Consider the following 27,626-nt stretch of genomic DNA (forward strand, 5'->3'; position numbering starts at 1 on the left):
AGTTTAAAACACATAAGAAGACAAAAAGCGGATTTTCCCAGTGTTGCCTGTTGTGTAGTACAGTACAGGATTGCAGTATCTTGTGTATTTGATGTACTCAGACTGAAGGAAGCTGAAGGAGGCAATCAGCAGGACCAGCTCCTCTTTTCAAAGGTCTTCATTATCCCTCTGGTCTGATTGGGCTGATTCCTCCTCGTTGAGATGGAGCGGGTCGTCGTTGTGTTTCACGTGTTTACGTCTCAACACGTTAACTCGAGACTTCAAAACCTTTCCCCTTAGAGATAAATGAATAAAGACAAGTGATGTGATTAGGGAGGCAAGATGGTAAAATACAAATTAAAATACATATTCTGAGGGGAAAGGATCCGACCAGAGTTGAAGCCGTCCCCGTGTTTCAGACACATTTTCCATCTTGGATAATCAGGCAGCTTCAAGGCTGCAGCTGGGGAAATAAACACGTTAAAAGAATCTGTAAATAAACAAAACCTAAATAAAAAGCTCATGTAAAACTGCCTTTCAGACATTCTTCTGCTTCATGTAGATTGGAAAAGCATTTTCCTTTTCATAAAAAGCCTTGTGAGCCTCCAGGCTGCGGATGTACTCACCCTGGGCTTCGTATGAGGAGGCGCACACAAACAGAACGTATACACTTAGGTGCACACGCACTTCGCTGAAGGTTACATCGAAATCTACACAAACTGAATATGGTTATTAATTTGTGGAAGGATGGAGGTGAGCAACAACCATAAAGCTCAAGGTTTCAGAGAGGCATCAGAATAAATTGCTGCCGAACCACAGGAAGCTGTTTTTCTTCTTCTCCGTGTTCCGGCCTCCGTAAGAAGAATGAATTCCATCAGGTGGAAGTTTAATTCATTTTTTTATTTTGATTAAGTATAACTCACTCTGGGTTTTCTACAGAAGCGTTTAGGTCCAGGCTTCAGGTCCAGAGGGTCAAACCAGTGAGGAAGTATCTATATTCTCTCCAATCAACCAGTGGAGGTCAAGTCAACTGGCTGTTTTCATAGTTTCTATATGTAAATAAATATGGACGACACATTTCCTCTTCCTCCTGTTGTACAAACATGAATCTCAAATATCTCAGGTACTTTACTGCATGTTGTGATTTTGACTTCATTTGGATCCAGAGTCTATTCAGTTGTTATCCGGGTGTTGAGCCACTTTACACATTTTTCATAATATTAATTGACTCCTTAAAACCAAACTCGTCAGATCTATATTTATATAAAACCGTATTTGGACTTTTCAGTTTGGTCCTTGTTCCATCCACTAACATGGAGGAGGCAAGGTTTCTGACCTATTCTGCAGTAGGCCACCAGGGGGCGATCCAGATGACTTGGCTTCACTTTTTGACAGCTGTCAAAATTCTATCTATCGATCTATTTATCTATCTATCGATCTATCTCTACATGTATCCTTTAATTCAGACGTATGTTGTGATGTAAGAGTTCATCGTTTTTTTCACACATTTAAAATTTGTACTTGTAAATTTTGGAAAATATTCCACGAGCCCGTCTGACAGTTGTTTTAAAATCTTTTACCGATTTGCTCAGGGACATGAACCCTCAGCTTTTCAGAATAAAGCTCAGCCCGTGTGTAGAGTCCAAGCCCTGAGTGTTCAGATCTCTCCTCAGACCACACGAGGGCTCACTGACCTCCTGCACCTGTGGACGCCCAAAGACTCTTTATTACCTCTCTCTCTCTCTCTCTCTCTCTCTCTCTCTCTCTCTCTCTCTCTCTCTCTCTCTCTCTCTCTCTCTCTCACATGTCAGGCCCAGCAGAGACCAAACATATTCAATTACACTCAGATAGCTGAGCAGATTACAGGGTTCACGTCGAGGCAGCGCCGCCCACAGTGGAGCTCACCGGACAAACTTGCTTCTCTGCAGAATTATTTTTATCACATGAAAGAGTTCGACAGTGAAGAAAAGGAGCCGAGCAGCGATTTGATCTTTTTTTTAATGTCAAACAAGTCCAACCTTATGCAAATCTAAATCCTCGACACGTTTCTAAATCACGTTTTCCAGATTCCAGCTGCTGGGCTCCCAGGCACCGAGCAGCAGAAACCAGGTGAGGTCAGATTTCCGGTCAGACTCTTGACCTCAGGGTCACGGAGCTGAATGTTTGTTTAACTTCCTGTTCTGTGTTTGCCCGGCTCCGCCTCCCACACGCCTCCTCAGGACGTTCTGAGAAACATCATCCGTGCAGCGCTCACGCGTGACTCAGCTGCGTGCGGGTGTGTTTGTGTACATCCTGAAGAATTTTTACAAACATACAAAGCAGAGCCACGCTGCCGTGAGGAATGCCGGCCTGCTGGCTGGGCCGGGTCCCGGTGTCGGGTTGCAGGAGGAGTTCCCGGCTGCGACCCGAGCGTATCTGTGTTTGTTTTATGTCACAGCCCCTCCCTCCGGAGACATGTCAGTCCAGAGCGCCTGAGGGGATGAAACCTGAGATAGGAGAGAGGTTAGCAGTAAACAACAACTCCTTTATGAGGAGGCGCAGGCTGCAGAGATCTGAGGGAGGCAGACACAAAGATTTGCTGGTTAGGGCAGTGGCTGCTCCCGAAAGGGGTCCCGACAACCCTGGGGGTCCTTGGGGGGGGGGGGCAGGTTGAATATCAGATAAGATTTAAGATGTGATTGTTCTCTGACAAACATCTAGAAGAAACTTTAAATCGTTGGTGGTTAACGTTTCTAATTTCATTTGATCGGTGATCGAGAGGCAAACTACTGTAAATGAGCCAGAGGTAGATCTATGAGCTGGTTTTCATCTGCTTCAGCATGAATATATCATTAATTAGATCATATCACACACTATGAAACATTATCTTTATTGCTATTATATGTATTGATATATAATTTATAGGCTAAACTAAAGAGAGCCAACTTAAAGTAACGTCAATGTTGGAAAACAAGCGAATTAAGTTAGCAACACATTAGCAACACAACCCAATAGGCCACAGAGTCCAGCCTCCTCCATGTTATTTGACAGGACATGGACTACACATAAAGAATTGCAATACTCATCATATATGTTTCCCAAAGATGGTTTCTGTCATTGTAGGAAGTTCTCATCACATTTGATGTTTGTGTTTCCGATCAGTTGTTAAACCAGTGTGAGACGTCTTGATTGACAGCTGAGACTGACTCACGATTGGCCGAGCACGTTGATGGAAGTGTTTACATCCAGGATATTTTGGCTTCAGTTTTTCGGAATCGTGGGAGGAAGTGGAGACGTGTTGTCCGTCTTTATTTACAGTTGTCATACAAGGAAAAAACAACAATGTAATATTTTTAAATTGTATTGCTTAAAAATATAAAACACCCACTGATTTTCTTCTGTATAATTTGCTTAAATGTTTAAATAACTTAATTTAAATAAACATATTTGGCTTTGATCTTTTTACATTTGTTTAAATATCTCGTGTGTGATTCGCCGCAGCTTTGGAACTTTAGGTCTTACTGGCTGTGAAGTTGATTTGCTGTGGAACCAGCTGCTCCTCCGCACAGCAGACTGGTTTATCTCCAGCCTTTCTCTCCCCCTGTGAATAGAGTTCACTCTTTTCTTTTGTTGTTAAACGCAGCCCCTACAGTCCAGCCCCTCCCCCCTATGCCCCCCCCCCCCCGTCCCTGCTCTCTTTCTCTTTCTTTTTTCCTCCCTCTCTCTCTCTCCACCCATCCTCCCATCCCTCACTCATCCATCCAGGGTGACGCCAGCGCCTCTCACCCCGCCCCGTTCAACTCAGTCCACCGCGTTCATTTCATTCCTGCTCCCATTCCGCGCATATTTCGCATCCTTGGAGAGACGCTGCGCATTTTACGCACCCAGCGCGCCCGAGCCTGCGCCAGAACCGACGCCGAGCGCGGAGCGGAGTTGCCGGCGGGTTTCCCCGTGCAGTGAGCGGCCCGGATCCGGGGAAAGTGTGGGAATTAATCCAGAAAAGAGGCGCACGAATCGAGGTAAGTTCCCAAGGAGGAGTCCCCCCCCCCCCCCCTCTCTTCCTCCTCCTGCGTACGGAGCTGGAAGCCCCCGGACGCTCCGCTCGTTCTCTAAACCGCGAAGTGGCCAAATCGAAACAAATATCGGCGACATGGCGACTCTCGGTTTCCTCGTCGCGTTGACGTGAAACCAGTGGAACCAGTTGATGAGTGCTGGCAGCTCGGGATCCAGGCTCCACAGTTTCCCCCTCGTTTTCCTCCCGACACCTTAAAAAACAAAACCTCGATTCCTGTCACTTCTCGCCCGCGTTTCGCTGGATTTACGCACAGAGACGCAAATTTCATCCAGAGTTTCCTGCGTAATGTAAAAGAGGTGGATGAAAACCAATGGGCTGCAGAGAGAGAGGGAGAGAGAGAGAGAGAGAGAGAGGGAGAGGGAGGTTAACAAAGCTGGGAGTGAATGGGGGACTTGTTGCATCGGCGGGGTTTTCTCTCTTCCTGCACAGGCCCCAGTCACAGGCGCAGGCCAGAGGCTGAGAACGTGCACACAGCAAGTGTTTACCCAGCGGACAGTGCACATTATCCGGCATCACACAGGCAGCTGCTCCGCTCCCCCCCCCAACCAGACACCTCCAGGAGACCCGGGCAGGTTTCTGTCATCAGCCCCAACGCGCTGCCTCGAATCAGCCTCTAATCACATCACATCAGGTGTGTGTGAAGTTTAGGCTGATTCGTAATAATGACAGAGTAATACTCGAAAATTTAGATATTTCTGTAATTCAATTAATGCGAATGATTCGAATGATCAATTTATCTCCTTCTGAAAACTCATTTCTCATCATAATCATATAAATATAAGTTTCTGTTCCTATACGCAGCTGCTGCTATTAATAATTCATTACAACTTATATTTAGTGAGTTTTCTGTAATGGATTTATTACATTGATTCAAATTAGTTATTCTGTGTCCTTCCAAAGACTCTTCATACATATATGTTTATGTTGCTATACGCAGCTGCTGCCTGTTATTGAAAAATGAACCTTAATAATAGGTTACAATTAGTATTTAGTCAGTTTTCTGTCATTGATTTGATGCATCAGGTCAAATTAGGCCTTTTTAATCTCCCTTTAAAGACTCAAACTGTTCCTTTAACATTTCATTTCACATCATATATGTTTTGAGAGTGCGGTTATTGATAACTATAAGTGATAACAGCTCATATTTGTGAGTTGTCTGTCGTTGATTGGAATGCATTGATCGTGACTTAAATTCGTTTTCTGAGATTGATTTAATGCATCGAGTCAGTTTAACTATTTTTATTACACATCATATATATTTTGCATTTCTTGGAATTATTGAAATATAGAGTTTTCTGTCAGTAACTTAATGCATTGGGTCAAATTACTAATAATAACTGTATCTCCTTCTAAAGACTCGGCTTGGTGTAACTTTTCATTTCACTTCAGATATATACATGAATATGAATATGTATGTACATTTCTGGTGATTGATAATATTAATTAAAAGATTACAGCTCATAATTCAAGAGTTGTCTGTGATTAATTTAATCAATTTGTTCAAAACTAGTCATTTTTATCTTTTAAAGACAGCGCAACATTTTATTTCACATCATAAACTATGTATAATAATCCTGTGTTAGCTATTTTTCCTAAGAACTTCCCCTTCGACATCCCATAATATCCCCCACATGGGCTTGTGGTTGTGGTTTGTCTTGTTTCCTTTGGAGAAGCGATTAAAGGTCTCGAGCCTCTAGAACAAGAGACGTGTCGTAATGCAGGAGAAACCACGATGTAATAATTGGGAGAGAAAATTACAGACCTGAGGAATAGAAATAGAAGATGACAGAAGGGGTGGAGGGGGGGGGGGGGGGGGTTAAATTCAGTTAATTCAACTTCTGCTGGAGTTGATGTGTAAAAATTCAACTGTTGAATGTTGGAGGTAAATTATCGTTATTATAATCACGAGGAGTTAATGACGGATTTTAACCTGTTAAAACTGCTGCTCAACGATTTGTGTGTTTCTGTTCATAAGTTGTTTTCATAAGCAAATAGTGAAATATGCTTAATTAAAGTCCATCAGTGTGTTTGAGTGACTGCAGCAAGTTAAAGCTCCTTTTGCCTCAGAAATGATTAATTGATAATAATCGGTTTTTAAACCACAGCATCTGATCTAACGTTGTCAGAATCACACAATATGGAAGTTTCCGGACTCTGTAAATGTTCGTGTATGTTTTGTAGAAGAAGTTTTGATTCATCTGTTGCAGCAACAACACAAGTATCTGTCAAAAGGAAATATAGATTCAAACACATAAATCATTTTTTTATAGTTAAAACCTATTCAGAATGTGTTTATTGTGACTGTGGAGCAAATTAAGCCAAGTGTGATAGTGTAACAGAGGAAGGAGGTGTGTGTGTGTGTGTGTCTGTGTGTGTGTGTCATTGTCTTTTGCTGTGTCTAGGCTGGTGAGTGTACAAAGCTTTGTCAGTCACCCTCGGCAAACAGCCCCCCCCCTCCCTCCCATCGCCCCTCCACTTTCCTCCCCTCCCCCCCCCCCCCCCCATGTCTCTCCCTCTCCAGTCCGTTGACATCTGTTTTGAGTGTTTTGTGCACCTGTAGAGACCAAGGAAGTGTGTGTGCGTGTGTGTGTGTCTGTGTGTGTGTGTGTGTGAGGGAGAAAGAGGAGGAGGAGGCGAAGGGAGGTGCAGAATGCAAATCCAGGCGTTTGTTCTGGCCTAAGCAACGCAGACTGACTGACTAACGACCATTTGGTGTGTGTGTGTGTGTGTGTGTGTGTGTGTGTGTGTGTGTGTGTGTCTTTGCCTCTTGCTGTCCAGGCCAGGCAGGCCCATTGTTGCGGCAGCAACAGGCGTCGGTGGATGAGGACGCACCATATGGCCTCTGTGTGCTTTAGTCACAACCGCTGTGTACGTGCGCGTGCTCGTGTGTGTGTGTTCATGTGTGTGTTCATGTGTGTGTTCATGTGCTCCACCAGTGCTGTCACAATATGGTGCGGTGGTTTGGAGGCGGCCGGCTGCTCGCTGCCCTTCCTCCTCTCTCTCCTCTTTTCATCTGTCGTCTCATTTCGAGACAGGAGGACAGAATCCGGCACACAGATTTTTACTGACGTGGGATTAGGTGCAGTAATCTGCCCGGCATGAAATTATGTCTTGTGTCGTCCAGATGTCGGCACATGCTGCTAATTTGATTTATTCAGAATATGTCCGTCTTGTTTTAGAGTTTTGAAAAAGGATAAACTGGAGCTTGAATCAACAGGTGATTCATCTGCTCACTGAGACCGGAGCGTTTCTTATTCATATTATTCAGGATATTCCTTTTTTAACACGGTTCCCTTTTAATTTAAATTTTGAAACCTGTGTCCCAGCAGTTTGATTTATTGTTTTTTTTTTAATACATCTCCGACTCCTCCCGCTCCGGCAGGTTGTTAAATCTCTGCTCGTTCGTGTGGAGACTCGCCTCGTGTGTGTCAGGAGGTTAACACACAAAGTGTAGAAGAGCGAGAGCTGCGTGTAATGACATTTAGGAGCTGGTTTGTTAGAGCGACAGCGCAGAGTGTGTGCGGGGGGGTGAGTGGGTGTGTTCGGGAGGGCAGGGGGGCAGTCAGGGTGTAGGTTGGGGGGACAAGGAGGGTGGTGCGGGTGGGGTCGGCTTTGTTTAGGTGCTGGGGGAACAATAGGCATCCTCTTGGGTGGGGTGGGGTGCAGCCGGGTTGTGTGTGGGTGGGGGGGCACGAGTGGAGCCAGTACTGGCTCGTCTGGCGGCCTCGTCTCCACGTCTGTCCGTCCCTCTGTCCCTCAGACGTCCACACTGCAACGCAAATAACATCACAAACACACATCATCCAAACAACACATTTCAATCTGACTGGTAACGCAAAGTGTCAGTTGCTCCCGTAGTCCTCCGGGGGGGCGAGAGTGAAGGTGGAACATTCTGCCGTGAACAGGCTGCGTAAAGAGGTGATAGTGTTAAACTGATAAAGTTGTGATGCCAACGAAATCTCACACGTGTTTTATTTCCCTGTCAGACGACTGAAAGGGAATAAATCACCTTTAGAGTTGTTGAGATAAATTTAGCTTTATAAAGAAAACAAATGAAAACCTTTTGCGATTTGTCTTTAATCCCAGATTCCACTTGTTTTTAATGTTTCAAACAAACACCAGGAAGTCCACATGTTAATGTTGGACATCTAAAACCAGAGAGAGGGACCCTACGTGCACAGTGAGCGTTACTCAACAAGTGAAGCCAAGTTTATCAAAGAAATCTGCACAGGCGGGTCGCACCACTAACCTGAACCAGTGGTGCTGGTAATAAACCATTTCTCCCAGCAGCAGTTTAATCAAAAGAGGAGGAAGACAGTTCAGTGTCTCTCTGTCATGTCCGTGTGGACGTCCCACGTTTAGAAACCAGGAAACACTGGGACAGTATTTTAAAAAGTGGACATGACGAGACCAAGCAACCTTCCACGGGAAGTCAGAATCAACCTCTCTGCTTCCTGATCGCAGCAGGAAGTGAGCAGGAAGTCTAGATTTCTACTACTTCCTGGTTTCCTAGGAACTGACACGATTAGACAGCGAGAAGCAGGACGTCAGCTGACTCCGGTTCTCTCACTGTGGAAACATGTTTCTGTCTTCTGCTGCTCGGACACCGATTCCTCTCGGTTCTTTGTTCTCTGATATTCACAACTCAGTAGAAACCAAAGAATTATCAACTGGATGAAACGTTCAGCAGCTTTTACTTTGCCTGTTTTGTTAAGATGATTGTGAGATGAAATATTAATGTCTCTTCCCTCAGTCTTAGTATTTATTAGCTGTAAGAAAAAAAAAGAAAGGCAGTTCAATTGAATCCGCTCAGAGGCTGGTGATGAAATCAACATCTTCCTCCGGTTTCCTCTAAATTAAAAACCTAAAAGAAGAATGATCTCAATTTGAAGTTGATCTGATGGAAGCCCTGGTACAAGTATATCAAAGTAAAAATGTGGAATATGGCCAAAATGGCCACTAAATGCAAAATAGCAGGCTTCCTGTTTTTGTGAAGATCGGTGAATGTGAACACGTTCTGGGGGTCTCGGGGGGGGGCACCATTGAGACATTTTGCGACGTCCATTGAAAATTCCTCCAGAATACAACAATGTGCACCACTGTCTAGCTTTCTGCAAATATTGGTAAGAATTTGAGCATGTTAAAGCCCTCAAAAGGCCAATTCATTTGCCTGAATAATAATAATAATAATAACAATAATAATAATCATTGCAATTTCAATAGGGCCTCCCACTGTCAGTGCTCGGGCCCTAAATAATGAACAAAATAAACTTTGTGATTGACTTTGATCAGCGAGAGCTCCCATGACGCGGTGAAACCTCCTGCTGAGTTCTGACACCGGTTCAAATCCACAAGGCCGCCGTCAGGAGGAAGCCCTGAGGTTCACACCATCCTTCTACAGAATGTCAGGAGAGTATCCGGAGTTTTCTCGACTGAAAGCAGATTCACAGATTCAGTTTTTGGGGGAAGATGAACAGGAAGTGCTCGGTCCTTAAATAACCTGCCTCACACAGACTGCGGCGGGTTTACGGGGACGCACGTCCTCCACGTTCCTGCCTCCTCACCTGCGTCTGTCTAAATAAAGCAGAATCCAAGTCCTAATGGACCAGGGCTGGAAAACACAGTTCAGAGGCTAATTCATTTTTAGTGTGTGTCTGTGTGTGTGTGTGTGTGTGTGTGTGTGTGTGTGTGTGTGTGTGTGTTGTGTTGTGTGTGTGTTGTCAGCGGTGGAGAGCAGCAGAGCCTGTGTTAGATGGACTGGATGTAATTGTAGTGGTGAGTGGATTGATGGAGTTCACTGTGCAGCCATAGATGTTCCTGTACTAGGTGTGGAACAGGACACACACACACACACACACACACAAACTCACACACACACACACACACACAAACACACACACTCTGCACATGTGGTCCCTGTCTTCGCACAATGTTCCTGAATTCACACTTATTAAATGGTGTTGGTATTGCTGTAACCTCGCCAGGCCGGTCTTTCTTCTGTTGTGGGTGTGTGTGTGTGGTTGTGTTTGTGTGTGTGTGTGTGTGTGTGTGTGTGTGTGTGTGTGTGTGTGTGTGTGTGTGTGTGTGTGTGTGTGTGTGTGTGTGTGTGTGTGTGTGTGTTTCTACGTGTGACACCAAACCCACCCTCCCCACTGGGAATGGCTGGATAATGGCTGATTCTGACTCAGCAGAAACTTGTGGCAGAAGAAGAAGAAGAAGAAGAAGAAGAAGAAGAAGAAGAAGAAGAAGAAGAAGAAGAAGAAGAAGAAGAAGAAGAAGAAGAGGAGGGGACATAGGGAAACCGGGACGAGAGCTGCTGGTGAAACCTTTCTCATATTTCCAGGAGGAATAAGCACTTCACTGTATCAGTGAGCAATCTGTGGCAAATGACTGTGAGTGTGCATAAATGGTAATGCTCCTGTGAGAGGAGATGGTGAAGTAATGAGGCGCACGCGGTGAAACCGGGCGTCCTCTCCTCTCACAAAGCCCGTCCCTCCGTCTTTCTCTGTCCTCCTCAAGTGGGACACATGAAAGGAGCTTTGCTGGTTTTCTTTTCACCGACGCGGCCCAGTGAATATCCGTCTTTGTTTATTAAAACACGAAAAAATCAGGTCAGAACGAATCCGACCAACTCGAGACTTTCATAAAGGTGATTATGTTTTCTTCTTCCCCCGGCTTTGAGCGAGATGAACGAATCAGTAATGGATTAATTGAAATCGTGATCATCTGAAGTGAGAGTGAGCGGCGAGACAGAAATCACGAGTTATGGCGCAGGACAAAGTCGGCATCAGAAGATCAGTCGGGCGATGAAACCAATAATCCACTCTGGGCTGCGGGGACTGATCACAAAAGCTAGAAACCCACGAATGGACCAGGCTTCAGTTCTGACCTGATTTGAATATGTGAGCCATGAACCGATATGAAGCGCTGATAGGCTCGCTCGTCCCTCAGTGCAGAGGAGAGATAGTATTCAGCCTCTCTCTTCACGCTGGGTCGAGGCGGTCGGGAGGTCGGAGCAGGTCACTCAGGATTCCTCTAAAGAAAACCTCTGTTTCAGAATCGAACGTCTGCAAACCGTCACATGCTCGTGAGAAAACCGGCTTTTCTCAGCTTGTTGTTCTGTTTATATTTTGCCCTGCACACAAATGCTGTTGTGTGTCTGTCTGTGTGTGAGTGTGTGTGTGAGTGTGTGCGGGTCATAAGTGCACACTCCAGCAGAGTGAATGCACATAGAATACACTGAGGATGCTTTGATCAAGTTATTTCCAGAGGTCGACAGGGACACAAATCCTCATATGACCGCCGCCATGAGAGGCCACGTGTGGTTCACCCGTCCTGACCCCCCCCCCCACCCCACCCCACCACTATTCAGCAATGAGTTTAGCTGATGACTGGAGATGTGAAGCTTGAACACGTGGAGACACATCGAGTCATCTTCAGCCGATGTTGGTGTCTAATGTGAAAGTCGTGCTTTTTGAAAAACGGAACCAGAATTCTACACATTGGCTCAGAGATAATTGGATTGGATTTAAAACATTCATTTTTTTTCTGTTCTTTTTGTTGATGCCAATGTTTGAAGATACCTGCTTGGCTTTGACCCCTTTATCTCTGTTATGCCAAAATAATGTAAATTGTGTCTTTTCCCATCGCAGGCAAAAGAGGGAATGCACAAGGCCTTTCACAAGCGATTCCATAAACATTCATTTGGAAACATATTTAGTATTTTACTGGATCTGCTCCAAAATGTAATGAGTTCCCTCTTTGGTCCACGTATCATCATCACACTGAGTTTCATTGAAACCTGTTTCCTAGTTTTTGCGTCACTCTGCTGACAAACAATCAAATGGAGTGTTGTTGTCGTGTTGGAACTAGAAGTTGTTCAGCTGCTGTTCAGGAATACACATCTCTCTCTGGGTATAGATCACTTTACAGTCAGGGTCTGGAAGCTGTGACTTTCACACAACCTTTACTAGATAAAGCAGAATTCAGGATTAACATGTGCAGCGACCAGAAACAGAAACAGCTGAAAAAACACGTTGGAAAATCATGTTTTGTATAAAAAGTTAATTATGGTGATATCGTGATTTTGCTTTGAAGTAACGTAAGTGTTCTTCAATGATCTATAACCTTGATAAATGAAGCTCCACAGAATCTGTTCAAGCTTCAAACACTGACGTGACATCTGTACGTGAAGAGATGAATCTTCTGTCTCATGGTCCTTGATTCAAAGAGCAAGAAATATAATATATATATCACCACAGATATTATAATATAAATAATTAAAACACGACAAAACTTTGTGAAGTGGAGCAATGTTTACTTTGAAAATTGTTTTGTGTGTCAGTCTGTGTGTGTGTGTGTGTGTGTGTGTGTGTGTGTGTCTGTGTCTGTGTCTGTGTATGTGTATGTGTGTGTGTTCATGTTGGAAACGGTTAAAACAGATGCCGTGGAATGATCCAACAGCAGAATGAGTGAAAGCCACTGACGAGCGTGTGATAACAGCGGACATGTAAACCAACAGAACCCCCCCCCCCCCCCCCCCCCCCCGACGTGAACATACAAACCCATGTCCCTCTGGTAGGGAGGCGCTCACACATCAGAACATTTCATAACAACCTCTTTGGCGCGCGTGTGTGTGAGAATACAGAGGCTTAGCGCCATGCACATTGAATGCACTCAAACACATACATGTACTTGGCGTGTGGAGGCAGCCAGTCAGAGCTGTAGGACAAGATGTGACAGAGGGGGAGCAGGCGAGGCCAAGGCAGCTGCAGGAGCGTGGCTGCGTGCCCTGTGTGTGTCCTCCTGAGTGTGTGTGTCCTCCTGAGGGCTGGCACTGACACCATGAAGCCTGCTGTCCTGGCTGGAGTGGCCCGGGCCTGCCTGGTGACAGAGAGAGGGGGGGGGGCGTTCACGCTGCAGTCGAGTTGTCGGTTGATTGTTGTGTCTTTCCAATGTCCATCTGCTCCCGGGCCCCCGAGGCCTCGCTGTACAGTGGCTCCAGCTATTATTTAGACCCAGAAACTATTTTTCATCTCTGACACGGCCCGGGTTTGAATCTCTGTGCTGGTTTGGGGGTTGGGAACTGGGAACCGGGAACTGGGAACTTGGACTGGGGCTAAGAAACAACCCCAGGGTTTCTTTTCACCACCTAGAAATTGAGACAAAACACATTTCTCAGGGTATTAGACATGGATCAGACACATTCAGGGGACTGATGGCTGAAAATATGTGTAATTTGGATCTAGCAGATTGGAAATTTGCATCAAGGAATCCACAGTTTACATTTATGGAAGTAAAGGGGACCGATGGAGATATGCTCTCTAATGAGCCATTCAAGTTGTGCTGTAGTTTTAATTTTAAATGGATTAAACTGTGTTTTTTCCCATCAAACTACTTAAATCCTCCATTTCCACAGAATTTCTAAGCTTTTTTTCCCACAAATTGCGATCAGGTGCTTCCTGTTTGCTTTAATTACCCCCGAGCTGTGGAGAGACCCTGGAATCCACCTGTGGCAAATTAAATTGATTGGTCCTAGTTTAGGAAGGCACACGCCGCCGCCGCCCGTGTGTACATCTGAGGTCCCACGATTCACACTGCGCGTCAGGACAAAGAGCCAGTCATGACGTCCAGGGGAACTCTCTGAAGACCTCAGCCAGACACAGAGGGGCTCCTTGAGGAGAACCAGAGAGCGTGCAACCTGAGACCAGAGCGCCGGTTCTCCTTTCACCACGACAATGTCCTGAAGCGCTCTGCTGGGCTCTGGGACAAATCTCTGACTGTCTCAGAGCGGCTCGGCCGAAGCTTTGACATGAAGCCAGTAGAACATCTGCAGAGAGAAGGTGGCACAGACACCCCCCCCCCCCCCCTCCCCATCCAATCTGATGGAGAGGAGGAATCCAGATGTGCAGAGCTCTAGAAGACTCACAGCTGTAACTGCTGCCGGAGCTGCTTCTGTACAAAGAACTGAATTATGGGCCTGAATTCATTTGTAAATAAGAATGCCACCGGCTGCATTCCTCTGCCAAGCCCGACAGTTCCCTGAGATTCAATCAAGCTGCACCGAATTTCACATATTCATAGACGTCACTCTCCTCAACATGTCTGCAGTGTTTTTCATTAAGATCCATGAATTATTCCCTCGGTAATTGGTGGAAATATCTCACAGTGTTAAAGACGGAGAGAAATGCCTGTGTCCGCCCCTTCTCCAGATCCACAGAGGAGTTAATTGGTTCTTTCTTGGCTCCGGTCGAATCTTTCATGGAAATACGTTCATGGTATTTTTGGTGGAATTCGACCGATGAAATTCCAACCAACCAATTAAAACAGACCGGGGCCAATGAGTCCTTGGTGGAGTTAATGAGGTTTTAAACAATGAAGAGGTGAATGACACAAAGAAGAAGGAGTCATCCACAACTCCCCCCCCCCCAGCTCCGCACCGTACAGACACTGTGATGATCGCGGTGAAATGACTTGAGGCTCCTGTAGTTGTTCTGATCTTCATGAATCCATCGTGTTCGTGTGTTCTACCTTCTACCAGCTGGTTTTCTAACAAACCATTGAGAAGAAGAAGAGCTGTCAGTCAACTGAAGCTGCGTCTCACTTCAGGGGGCGGAGCTTTGATCTTCAGCCGCCATAGTCGACTCCTCCTTCACCCTCTGCGTTGACCACGTCGGCTTATTGCATCACCAGCTTGTTCCGCCCTTGAATATGTTGAAAAGATGATTTATTTTAAACACGTGCACTTTATTTGAGGTTTGGTTTGTTTTCCGTGGTTTTGAGATTATAGAGTAATTTAATATCTTCCATCTTGACGTCACTGGAGTCCGGTCATTTCTCATATCATCCCTTTCATCCTTTATATGGCTAATGTGTTACATGAGCTCTGTCTTGGTCTCAGCTGCTTCACTGCTCCACCTCGCTGTTTGTTGGCGTCCATTCATTTTCAAAATCTCCACATGAGAACTGGTTTTAATTTGGTTTCACGTTCATGTGAATTATGTGAGATTGGCTTTATTGGATCATCTGCTGGTTTCATGTGTAAAGAAAGAGCTGCGTATGTTTCTGCTGCTTTATTTGACTGATCCTTTATTGTAGGAGCTCATGTGAACTCTTTGCAGAACCCAGGGTCAGAGAGAACTGAACATCGCATTGATATTCAAGGTTCAGTTTTACTCTATCTTTTAAATAACATACAGTCATATAAACCATGACCTTCTGTGCAGTTTAGGAAGTTTCAAAGCTCCAACATGTGAAGAAGAATAACAGAAGCAATTCACGTAGATACAAAAGAGACAGAATGTAAATGAAGGAATTTAAATCCCATTGAGTTTTAGAGTATCTGGATTCTTCTTGTTGCTTCGGCATTGACCCTGAACACTGTTCTTAAAGTGGTTATTTGAATGTGTGCACAAATTAATTATTTATTTCACAGACCATAACTGACTGAAGGGGGGGGGGGGACATGAAGATAATCACAGACACCAGTTGTCAGTGACGTGGCACATAGAACTAGCCACCGGGGACGTATCTGTCCTCAACTCTTTGGTTACACAAAGACCTGAAGACGCACAGCAACGGTCCCTACAGCCCAACAAGAACTCACAATCACCCCAACAAGTCCCTGTGAGGCCCACCCGGTCCTGGGCCTCCTCCCAAGTCCACAAAGCACATGACCTGTTGAGTGAAGAGTCAGAAGCTGCTTCACTGATCCACAACCAGATTCAAACTCAAGTCGCCCCCTTCAAAATCTGAGGATCGACTAATTGTTCCTGCTCCACCGCCTGTAGCCGCTGAGCTTGATCTTAAGCTCAAACAGAAGAAACCAACTTGACCACAATTTCGTGAGATGTTCATTAGTTACAGTTTATTGAGGAAATACATAGATTTGTCTGGAATTGGGTTTCACAGCAGGAGCGGTTCGGAAAAACTCCCTTTGAATCAAACACGATCAAAGGCTCTGTAGAGTGTGAAGGATCCTTGGCTCTCGCTCAAACAAACAAACCCTGCACTCGGGGAAGAGGAAATGAATCTTGAATGAATCTTTGTTTGAATGGAAAACTGTAGAAGGGAGGGGGGGGGGGGGGGGTAAGAGAAGAGGGAAAGAAAGCGAGGGCGGTGAGTCGGGAGAAGAAACGGAAACGAGGGTAAACAGAACATGAGGACAAACTGGGCAGCACATGTCCTCTCGCGGAGTGGACGGGGTTCGAATGTGTCCAACATGTAGCTCGCGGCTTTGCATGCTTCATTTGTATGTGTGCACATTGTCAAGTGTAATTGTGTTGAAATTAGCCAGGCAGACCCACACACTTGTGCAGGCTGTGGCAAGGGACCGAGCCCTGGGAAGTGTGAACAGGAGAAGACCAGACAAAATGACATGTGTTCGCCCGAGGAGCTGGCACTGTAATTGTGTGTGTTTCCATGTGTGTGTGCATATGTTTGTGTGTGAGTGCAGTGTGCGCCGCGCCAACCCTGCTGTTTACCATGGGGGATTTTTTTTTGAAGAACTCTAGGCAGCTGGCAAGCCCCCATCAGTTTTCCCTCTTTTTTTTTGTGGTTTTTAAATCTGCTCGTGGTTGTGTGTGGTAGTTGTGTGTCCGTCCGTCCGTCCGTCTGTCCCATTCACTTGCTCCACTTGTGTGCATGTGGATTTTATGTTCCGCAAACACAACAGTTTAACAAAATAGGCAATTTCCCACTTGAAAAGAAGCAATAATTTCCCTCTATCACCTGGGACGCAGGCTCTCGACCGACAGAATCACAATTTAAAGCTTCTTTTTTTATCGGTTGGGAAAATATCAGCATGAATCACGAACCTCCAGCAGGGAGAAGAGAAAGACCCGCTCTGTTCGCCTTGAGCTGGAAATGAAATTCTCCTGTTGGCGTCTGTACCATCGACTGTTCATAAAGATGGAGGACGATAGTGTTGAACGCTGCCATCCAGCGCCTGTGACATCACTTAGTCTGTGGAGCCGTCATCTGTCAATCATGATGTTTCAGCCCGTTTTTATAGAAACATCTTCGAGAAAAACATATTTAACGCGTTTGACTTTTTAGTTTGGTCCATGTTCCATCATCCACTAACATGGAGGAGGCAGAGGGTAGGACACATACTGCAGCCAGCCACCAGGGGGCGATTGACACATCTGTCCGCACCTTTATACACTGAACTTCTTGTTCTTCTTGTTCTTGTTCTTGTTCTTGTTCTTGTTCTTCTTCTTCTTCTTCTTCTTCTTCATCATGATGAACATTGGCAGGGCTGATTTGCGATTTAAATCTTATTCGTTGCGGTTTGTTGTGTTTCAGTCACGAATGTTTGCACGCACGACAATGTGTAACCCTTGAACTTCAGCTAACAATAAAATCGTTCTCTCTTCTTTCCATCTCAGGGTTCCTGCCGCCGGCCGTCGGACATCGCACCAACTCGTGGAGTTTTTCTACAGCCGGACATCGGCCACTTCGGGATCACGCAGTTAGCGTTAGCATTCTGCGTGAAGTAGCTCGCAGCTGGCTGCTCCTGCTGGGGGTTAACGATCGACATTAGCGTTGCTGTTAGTTTGACCTAACATTACCTACTTAGCATCAAACCATTAGCGTAACTGCTGAGTGCACGAGTTGGGCTTGTTGACGTTAGCTGGCATCATGGAGCGCAGCAGCTGGAGCGGCAGCGAGAGTGGCGGGGAGGACATGGACCGACTGAGCGACTCAGGAGGGGACAAGACCATGGACGGGGACCCGGAGGGGGTCTGGAGCCCCGACATCGAGCAGAGCTTCCAGGAGGCCCTGGCCATCTACCCGCCCTGCGGGAGGAGGAAGATTATACTGTCGGACGAGGGAAAGATGTACGGTGAGTAACTGGGAATGGAAACAAGCATTTTCTTACCAGTTTGAAAGTTCTGCTAAACCAACAGCTCCAGATACAAAACATTTTAATGATGTAAAATAGAGAAAGAAGCTTATTTTCTCAGTGGTGAAGCTCTTAGTGGCTTTAGAAACTATTCAGACCCCTTCACCTTTTCCATATTAGATTTTTAAATGGATGAAATTGCTATTTTTGCCGATGAATCTACTCTTACAAATCTTAAATGTGAATTTATTAAAAAGCTCTCATTTGATAATGTCTTCAGACCCTTAATTCAGTTCTTTAACGGCTCTGAGGCATCAATGGCGGCTTTGAGTCTTCTTCAGTGAGTCTCCACGAGTTGTGAACGCTGGATTTGGACTGTTAATCCTGGAGAATCCTCTCAATCAGATTAAAGAGGACGTGTCTGTGAGCGTCTCTCTGCAGAGACCAGGTTTTCAAAGGCTCCTCTGGGAGTTGTGTCCAGCGCTGTCCTGGATAGATGCTTTGTGTCTTTGTTGGGCAGAATGGTGAAGTGTCACCCCGGCCTCAGGTGATGTGCACTCCCTGTCTCTGCTGCTGAGAAGCTGCTGATCTCATGATGCTGCCTCCACCACAGTGACGGTGGCAGCCTGGTGAATAACAGGAGCTTGTGCTCCCCAGACAGCTCCTCTGCAAAAACAGATGGATTTTGAAGTCATCAGAATCCTTCATGCTGTCACTCCTTTAATTGCTCTCTAACAAACTGGAAGCAGGCTGTCACATGGCTTCTGTCTGTCCACTCTACCATAAAGACCTGATGGATGAAGAGCTGCTCAGAGGAGCCTTCTTCCATCTCTGCAGACGACCTCTGAAGTCACCGAGTCCTGTATTTCACAACAAAATTGGCGACTAAACATCGTTTTTATAAACTTGTGTAAAGCTGTTTTAAAAAGGGGATTTTCTCCCATTGCTATTAGAGTTGGAGTTTCTCTTTTTCATCTCACCTGTCTTGTTCACCTGGGTTTCAAACTTCCATCACTGACGATCAGAGCCGATAGAAACCTGCTTCAACTGCAGAGTCCTTTGACTCGGGAGTGAATGCAGATTGAATCCATTCCCAGTGGTGTTAGTGTTCTTTTTTCACGATTATAAAAGTTTAGAAAATGGTTTTAAACCACATTTTTAACGTCGACAGAGAGTTCCTTAGTTTCCACAGGTTGGTTTGTGTGTCGACATGCATTGTGTGCATTGTGGGAACTTTATATACACACATGTTTGCCTTTTTAAACGTTATCCCATCAATTCAATTTGCCACAGATGGACTCAAGTCAAGTTCTGGACTCTGTGATGCCACAGAAAAACATCTGACTAGTCTAAATTAGTATTAGTGATAGTATTAATTGTGATGTGCTACATGTGTTTGAGTGTTAGCGATCGTTGATCTTTAACTCGACGAGTATCTGACACTTGTTAGAGTATTTAAACATTAAGTGAGGAGCCATGTGTTCAGGGTGTGAATCACTTTGATCGTTAGTCGCTAATTGGCACGTTGCGCGTTGTGGTAGAATGTAACGTCTCCGCACCGTGTGATTGGTCGAGAGGCGGAAGTGTTCGCTGTGAGAGACTCGAGGATCCGAGCGTGGACGGTCGAGACTCAGAGATATAACGTGTAAAAGAGAGAGAGAGAGAGGAAGTAGAGGCTGTAGGTGCCTGTGTGTGTACATGCGTGACACTCAGAGGGAGTGTGTGTGTGTTAGTGTGTGTGTGTGTGTTTGTGCGTGTGTGTGTGTGTGTGTGTGTGTGTGTGTGTGTGTGAGTGAGTGAACTAATAAAGTGATGAACAGATGGTCCTCTGGCTGCCACCAGCTGTGCCTCCCTCCCTCCCTCCTCTCTCTCTCTCTCTCTCTCTCTCTCTCTCTCTCTCTCTCTCTCTCTCTCTCACTGCTCTGATTTTGTAGGTTTCATGTTATTAAATACCTTTTTAATATTCGACTCTTCTTTCCTCATGTGCCCTCGATGAAGCTTTACTTTGGAACCTTGATGGATTTCAAACCATTTCTAATTGTTGAACAACTTTTCCATTTAGACACATTAGTGTTCGTCCCCTTTTCCACCAGTGAAAATACCCACTGACGTGTTCTTGTGTCTGTAGCTGAATAGAAACAATCTGCCTTGTCTGTGATGGTCAGTTACTGGCCACATACTTTTAGACGTACACAGTAATTCACTGACTAATTGAGACTCCTGTTGATCGGCGGGTCTCCTCCTGTCCTCGGCCTCTGTGCCTTGTTCTTTGATGTTTGTTTAGCGTGTTGACTCCGTGTCCGGGTTGTTGACATGTTTATCATCGGGGCCCTAATTACGTTAGACTGGGTCTGTTTTCGGAGGCAGAGCAGAGACGGCGCGAGGGGAGGGGCGTCCAGACCGAGGGGGTTTGAACCGCCACTCAAACATCTGTCCGAGCCCCAATTATGAATCTGTGTCTGGTTTGTTATGTTCAAATTTTGTATTTGCTGCATTCAGTTTTATTTGACTTTTGGGAAACAGGGATTTTTTCTTTTGCTGAACAAACACAGTGATGTTTGTTCTGCTGCACAGAGCTTCCTGTTCCAGTGTTGGTCAGTGTTATCTCTATTCAGTCATTAAAGGCAGTTTTGTGGTTTTCTTGGGCGTCACATTAATTTACAAGAAGATCGTCAGGTGAGTCGTCTGACAGAAAAGAACGAGGTGACTACTGATATGAAGGGAACCTAAACCCCCCCCCCCCTCCACTGGTTACAGGGGGAAAGGGCCCCGAGATATAAAAGAAGGAAAATGTTCGAAAGTGCCGAGATGAACTTAGCAGCAGAGAAGAGTGGAGATCTCATAAATGGATGCATGTAAAAGGCAGAGTGAATGAAAAGGTGAATAATGGAGCTATTATCCTTGGCAAAGGTACATCAGAGGTAGAAAGTAATGGGCAGTGGCTTTGTCCCCTACAGACTCATCGTATGGATCCACCGGACAAATATGAAAGTGGTTTAAATGGTATTGAACCTTCGCTGCCTCTTAAGCCGCGGATCAGGGACTTGATAACACACGTGAAGTCCACAGCCTGCTCTGTGTGTTAATGGAGGAACTGGAGCGTTATGACAAATATCCCTCAAACATCTTCAGCACGAGTCTTATTATTTCAATCAGATCAAATCAAGTTTCTTAATGTGCTGAACATAAAGAAATGAAGAGAAGTAAAAGAATAAACCATAATAAATGTCTGAGGAGAGATTAAAGCTGTTTATGGACGATCAGAGGTCTTGTCTATGGGAACACGTCACTGTGAAGCGACCATCGATCAGATATTCACCGGGTCACAGCAGCGAAAAGGGAAAAGTGAAGTAAAAAGTACAATAGAACCAGAAAGAAGTATAAAATACAAACGTGTACAATGTAAACAAACCTAAACAGAAATCAGATATTGAATATAGACTGTGAACTTGTATCGTGCAGCTGAGTGTTGAAGAACAGAGCTCCAGTGTTTGTGTGTTCCACTGTGGAGCAGACGTCTCCACCTGTTCCACTAAACATTCCCAGGGTTCGGTTATTCTTTAAAAGGAATCGATGACGGCAAACCAATGATTAACTGCGTGGTTATCAGGAGCCGCGGTGATGTCACACTGCACCTGAGAGAAAAAACCAAGAGCTGAGGAAACAGTTAAAGACCCAAACCGGCGCCCGGCGCTACCGAGGCCGAGCCCCGGGACCCGAGCTCGGCCCCCGCGGCCTCTGAGGTCCTCCCGGGGAACACAACAATGCAGGGCACTCCACTGCAGCCTTGTTAGCGGGGCTGTGACCTCCCTCTGAAAGGGGTCGAGTTGTTCTTTAAAGCAGCTGAAGCTCTTAATCACCGGACCGGCTCGTGTGTGACGGGCGGTCGGTGAACGACTGCAGCTTCTTTCCAGAGGAGGGAAAAAGAAAATCGGTACAAAAGCGCTTATTCGCTGAGTGGTTATTTGTTCTCGTCGGAGTTTCGGCGCTCGCTCGGTGACAAGTGAGGAATTAGATGATCATTTGTTTCCAGCGTGGAATCTGCCTCGTGCTCAGCGTTTCATTTCATTTCACCCTTTCATTTTATCACAGAGTCTCGTGTGGATCCTCTTACATGAGAGTGAATCAATGTAAATAAGTGTAGTTCCAGAGCATCGCTTTTTTCCTCAATATCTGCAGCTACAGCCGGTAGAGAGAGAGGGGGGGTGGGGGGGGGGGGGGCTGTTCGTCACACTTAATGACCATCTGACTTTGGCCTTGAAGACTTTCACTGGGCAAGAAGAGAAAGAGAGGAAAGAGAGGGAGGGAGCAGAAGGGAAGCCCATTCACTACGAGAGGGGGCAGAGGTGGGGAAAAAAAGGGAACAGCCAGAACAGAGGATGGATGGAAGGGCGAGGGGAGGGAGAGGGGAGGGTGTGTATGTGTGTGTGTGTACTGGAGAGTTTTTGAGAAAGAGCTGGGTGGGGGGGGGGGATGTGTGCCGCAGGGTTAGTCAAGGATGATAATTCACCGTTAAGCCTCCTAGAAAGACCAGCTGGCCCCTCTGGAGTCAGATGTCAGCCTCCGCAGCCAGGACCCACTCTGCGTGTGTGTGTCTGTGTGTGTGTGTGTGTGTGTGTGTGTTGGCACTCATGCATGTATATACTTGTGTGTGTGTTTGTGCGTGTGTGTGTGTTGCTGTCGTCAGTCGCAGCTTTTGATTGCTAGAAGGAAAACACCTGCATGAGGAGCTGTAGATTTTATCACTCTAAGCTCCCTATCTCAGTGAGAGTGGTCAGAGCACACACACACACACACACACACACACACACACACACACGCACACACCATCTGCTGGTTAGTTAGGCCTATTGTTGTGAGCCATGTGGTTAGTGTGTGTAGAGGTTTGGCTTTGTGCTGATCTTGACCGTCAGTTGGCCAGCTGGCCTCGCTCTGGTTTCCCACTCGGTCGCAGCAGAAAAGACGAAACCGAAAAACAAACTGATCCACAAACAGTGAAAAAATAACTTTCACGTGATCATTCAAAACCGTCTTTGAGTGTGTGAGACTCCAGAGTCCGGACCCGGGTCGTTCTTAAGGGGGCCTCTGCAGAGAGCGGCTCCGTTAATCTGTTAACTAATCTGTGTTTTGTGCGTCGTTGGAAACACACACACTGCTACACAAAGCCTGGTCTCTGTAACAGGTTCTCTGGATGTGACACCGAGGTTCTCTGCTTCTCTTTCTCCCCGTCTTCCTCTCGCCGACTAATCTATACTAGCCAGGTCATGCTGAGTCTGCTGTGCTCCCTATTGAATGGGTTGAATTATTCAGCATTGTAACTGTGTGTGTGTGTGTGAGTGTGCATGGGTGCACACACACACACACACACACACACACACACACACGTAAGCATGGGTACAGCTGGCCTGCTGGTTCCTTTAATCAGGGGACAGCCAGTCTGCATGAATGCCTGTATTGTTGGGTCATGTGTATTCAGGGCCATGGGGTGTGTGTGCCTGTGTGTGTGTGTGTGCGTGTGTGTGTGTGCACGTGAGTAGCGGGCTCAACAGGGGTTCCGTCACAAGGTCGCGGGGTCAACAGCACTGAATCAGGCACTAAGTTGTTTGTCGGGTCATGTGATTTCTGCTTGTGATGTTTTGTGAGAAAGAAAGAGCGTCCAAATGAGTGTTCACGTGTGTGTGTCTGTGTCTGTGTGTGTCTGTGCGTGTGTGTGTGTGTGGAGACCGAAAGCAACGTGCAGAATGTTCTCATCAACACGTCTTGTGTCTTTTCTCCTCCAGGCCGAAACGAGCTGATCGCCAGGTACATCAAACTGAGAACAGGGAAGACGCGGACGAGGAAACAGGTGAAAACCCAACGAGGGCTTTGAATCCAAAAAGGAAAAGATCACAAAGAAAGACAACATGAAATCAGAAGAAACTCTTTAAGTGGTTAGAGTAGAGCCGACCGATGTGAAAACTTTGAATTTACTGAATAAACAATAAAGAAAATATTGTTGTGACCTGTTTTTGTATAAACAGTACGTGACAGAGAGGCTGAAAAGAAACTGAGAACTCACATGAAAAGTCCTTTAACTAATGAACCGTCCATTATCGAAACTGAAATTCAATCAGGATAGAAGCACAAATCCACAGATATCATTCTAAAATCAAGATTCATGAATTATTCCATGATAAATTAATGATAGTGTGTCTTATCGCACATTGTTAAATGTTGTGGGTTCTTCTTCCCTGAAGCGAATCCTCTGTTTGTTCTGAGAAAATCCATCTGGTAGTTTTTGTGTACTTCTTGTTGACAGTCAGACAAACGTGTGAACACACAACCTCTTGGTGAAGGTAACTCATCAACCATTCAATAATTCATACCATTCATATAATATATCATCTTTCTAAGACATTTCTCTTGTGTTGTTCTTTCACTAATCAAAGTAGAAATTTAAAACCTAATGATTCCAAGAGACATACAGAGAATAGAATATTACTATAACTAGCATATCTTCTATTTCCTATTTCTAAGATTAAACGACATAAATAAATATGTTGAGGTTATTAAACATCAGATGTAGTTTCACCATGTGTTGATCTTAATATCTCGGTTCTTGGCCTGTGTTCCCAGGTGTCTTCTCTGGAAAGATGAACATAGATGGTTCTATTCACTGTTGTCAGGGGAGTGTGTGTGAGTGTGTGTGTGTGTCTGTGTGTGTGTGTGTGTGTGTGTGTGTGTGTGTGTGTGTGTGTGTGTGTGTGTGTGTGTGTGAGTGTGTGTCTGTGTGTGTGTGCGCACTCTTCCAGTGTGGCGACAGTCTTTTCATAACCATGGCAACTCACTGTTTAGTCCTTCCTCCTCTCGTCTCTACCCTCCAGCCCCCCCCCACACTTCTCTTACCCTCGTTCTCTCCTCTCCTCTCCTCCTTCATCTCCCCTTCTTTTCCTGTCTCCTTTCTCTCCTCTCTTTTTAATGGGCGCTCTTCCTCCTCCTCTTCCTCTCCTCCAGGTATCCAGTCATATCCAGGTCCTAGCGAGACGGAAATCCAGAGACTTTCAGTCCAAACTAAAGGTAAAAGGTTTTATAATCAGATCCGTCTTTTATGGTTTATTTTAGTCGGTTATTTTTTTTTGGTGTTTTTTTTTTTACATTTCCAGTGTTTTACCAACAAACACATCAGATCAGTGAGGATTAGAACTAATGAACCCAATAAATGACTGTTTTCTGTCTTTTCATGGGATTGTGTTGATGAAAAGAAAAAACATAATCCTTTATAGTCAATTATCCAAAACCATACGGGAGCTCAGACAAGTCATCTCTCCGCTAACGCTCTATTTCACGTTTAATAAAAGTGGAAAAACAATCCTACATCCTCATGTTTAATACAAATTAGACACTCTTACAGGTCAGTCCCCTAAATGTCTGATTTCATCAATATCCAGGATTTATTTCCTGGTGAAAATGTTTTAAAAAAGTGAAAAATACATTTGTGGATCCAGATCCTTATTAAAATGTGATAGCTGGCTCCCTGAGTGATTCACGTGCTTCCATCTGTTCACCAGTGTTTTGTGTAATTTATCTCACAACCATAGCAACAGACAAACAAACAATCTGGGGTGAAAACACAAAGGTGAAAAGGAGATTTAATGGATTATATATCTACACATGTATATTCACCATAAACACCACATTACCCACAGGTCACTAACTTCAGGGGGGGGGGGCAGGAAGCTGTCAAACCCACATGGTTCCTGGTGTTTAGTGTTAAAATCCAACTTGATCCCCTCTGATAACGTTACCACGCCCCCCCCCGAGCAGAGGTTTTTCTGTCAGCCCTAATTAACGTGAGTGAAGCTGCCAATTAGTGAAACTCCAGCTTTTGCAGAGCCTGTGATTCTGTTTCAATCAGCGTTTTGTTGCTTCACGTTTCTGACGCGTTCAGACGTCACAACACAAGTCGACAGGTTAGTGTGACTCGGCTGGAAGTCACTGGTTTAACAGCCTGAGACACAATCCTGTCACTTAGAGCCCAGTCACATTCTACATTAGTGTATGAGACAGGAAATACTCTGAATATTCAATAAATGTTATCAAATCTCGTTAAAAACTAATATTAAGCCTACTTTTTATTTATTGGCAATTAGTAAATTTTTTGCATTGCAGTTACATCCCCTTGCCAATAGGGGGTGCTGCATTTTAGATTCATCAGTTACAATAATTCCAGCTATTTCAAGAATGTCCTGCTTCTCACGTCTCCCTGTGTTCGTCTGTAAGACCAGGACAATAATGATGATGATGATGATGATGATGATGATGATGATGATGATGATGGTGTTTTGTGTCCACGTGCAGGACCAGGGCTCCAAGGACAAAGCTCTGCAGAGCATCTCCTCCATGTCCTCGGCCCAGATCGTCTCCGCCACCGCCATCCACAGCAAACTGCTGCCTGGACTGGTACGAGCCGGCTTCCCCGGAAACGCACAGGTAACAACAACACTGTGGCTGTATAATATATAATATATAATATATAATATATAATATATAATATAGGAAGCACAAGGACATGAATAATTTTTCTATACAAACTAGAAAACACAAATGTTCAGTTTGCTTCAAGGTTTGCAGCCTCGCTTCAGTGTATTCATTATGTGTGTTTGTGTGTTTCTGTGTGTGTGGTGTCTCTGTGTGTGCGCGTGTGTGTGTGTGTGTCTGTGTGTGTGTCTGTGTGTGTGTGTGTCTGTGTGTGTGTGTGTCTGTGTGTGTGTGTGTGTCTGTGTGTGTTCTCAGCTGTGGCAGGGGATGATTCCTGGGGGACAGTCCAGCTCAGCCTCAGAAGAGTGAGTCACCTCAAACACCCTCCTGAATGTGTTACTGACTTTCAGTTTTAAAAGCTTATAGTTAAATATATATATATTTATATATCACTTGAAATATAGACTGTATATAAAGATGGACGTGTCCTTGAATGGTTTTGTTTTTAAATTAGTTAATTGATGATATAAATACAGAGTGAAATGTCATGATTCATCTTTTTATTATCTATTTAGTCGGATCACATCTGTTCGACATTATTATTATTATTATATCGACAAGGAAGAGGAAAATGGCCGCCTTATGAATATGTTCCATTGAATCGCTGTTACACGATCATGTGATGCTGATGATGATGATGATGATGATGATGATGATGGCAGTGAGAGGGGATGAAGCAGCTTTCACTGAACTCCCAGATGCTCTTGACCTACAGAAGTCCTCTCTGGAGGACGTGGGGACAATGTGTCTCTCCTGCTTCAGCCCGTTCACTTGTCTCCTGTTTGTCCCTGTTCCCCTCCAGCATCAAGCCGTTCTCTCAGCAGGCCTACAATGTGCAGACAGCGGGGACCACCACCATCACAGGTGAGAGGATTGTGTGTTTTCTGTGCAGCGGACAGCCCCCCCCCCCCCCCCCCCCCCCCCCCCCCCCCCCCGGTGTGTTCGGAGGTTTGTCCTGTGAAGAGGTCAGAAAGACAGAGAGTGAGGAGTCCTCACCTGTAGTGAATGAAGCTCTGACTCTCCTCCGAGGACGAGAAGATGGACAGACATTAATATGAATTATTAAGAATTGTCAAGTTGTATATTTCTGCTACAGCGTTAGATTTGTGTTAGAGAAACGAAAACCTTTCAACCTCAGATCCACAGAATAAAGGAGCCAGAGACTCATCACCTCCCCCCCCCCCCCCAATCTTCTCTATTAAGGCTGAATATGCCTTCTGTTAAGATTGG

The 27,626-nt window shown here is 45.2% G+C and overlaps 1 protein-coding gene across 1 annotated transcript in view; it reads left to right on the forward strand.

Annotated features, from left to right (window-relative positions):
- Positions 1–3,861: 3,861 nt before the first annotated feature.
- The window catches only part of tead1a (TEA domain family member 1a), a 29,628-nt gene continuing 5,863 nt past the window's right edge, over positions 3,862–27,626 (forward strand). The window contains 7 exon segments of the mRNA XM_053427157.1: positions 3,862–3,977; positions 17,422–17,879; positions 23,660–23,724; positions 24,873–24,935; positions 26,217–26,348; positions 26,652–26,701; positions 27,199–27,260. Coding sequence (XP_053283132.1) covers positions 17,675–17,879; positions 23,660–23,724; positions 24,873–24,935; positions 26,217–26,348; positions 26,652–26,701; positions 27,199–27,260 — 577 coding nt within the window. The 5' untranslated portion in view covers positions 3,862–3,977; positions 17,422–17,674.

This window comes from Pleuronectes platessa, chromosome 7, assembly GCF_947347685.1.
Source record: "Pleuronectes platessa chromosome 7, fPlePla1.1, whole genome shotgun sequence".
Taxonomy (NCBI): Eukaryota; Metazoa; Chordata; class Actinopteri; order Pleuronectiformes; family Pleuronectidae; genus Pleuronectes; species Pleuronectes platessa.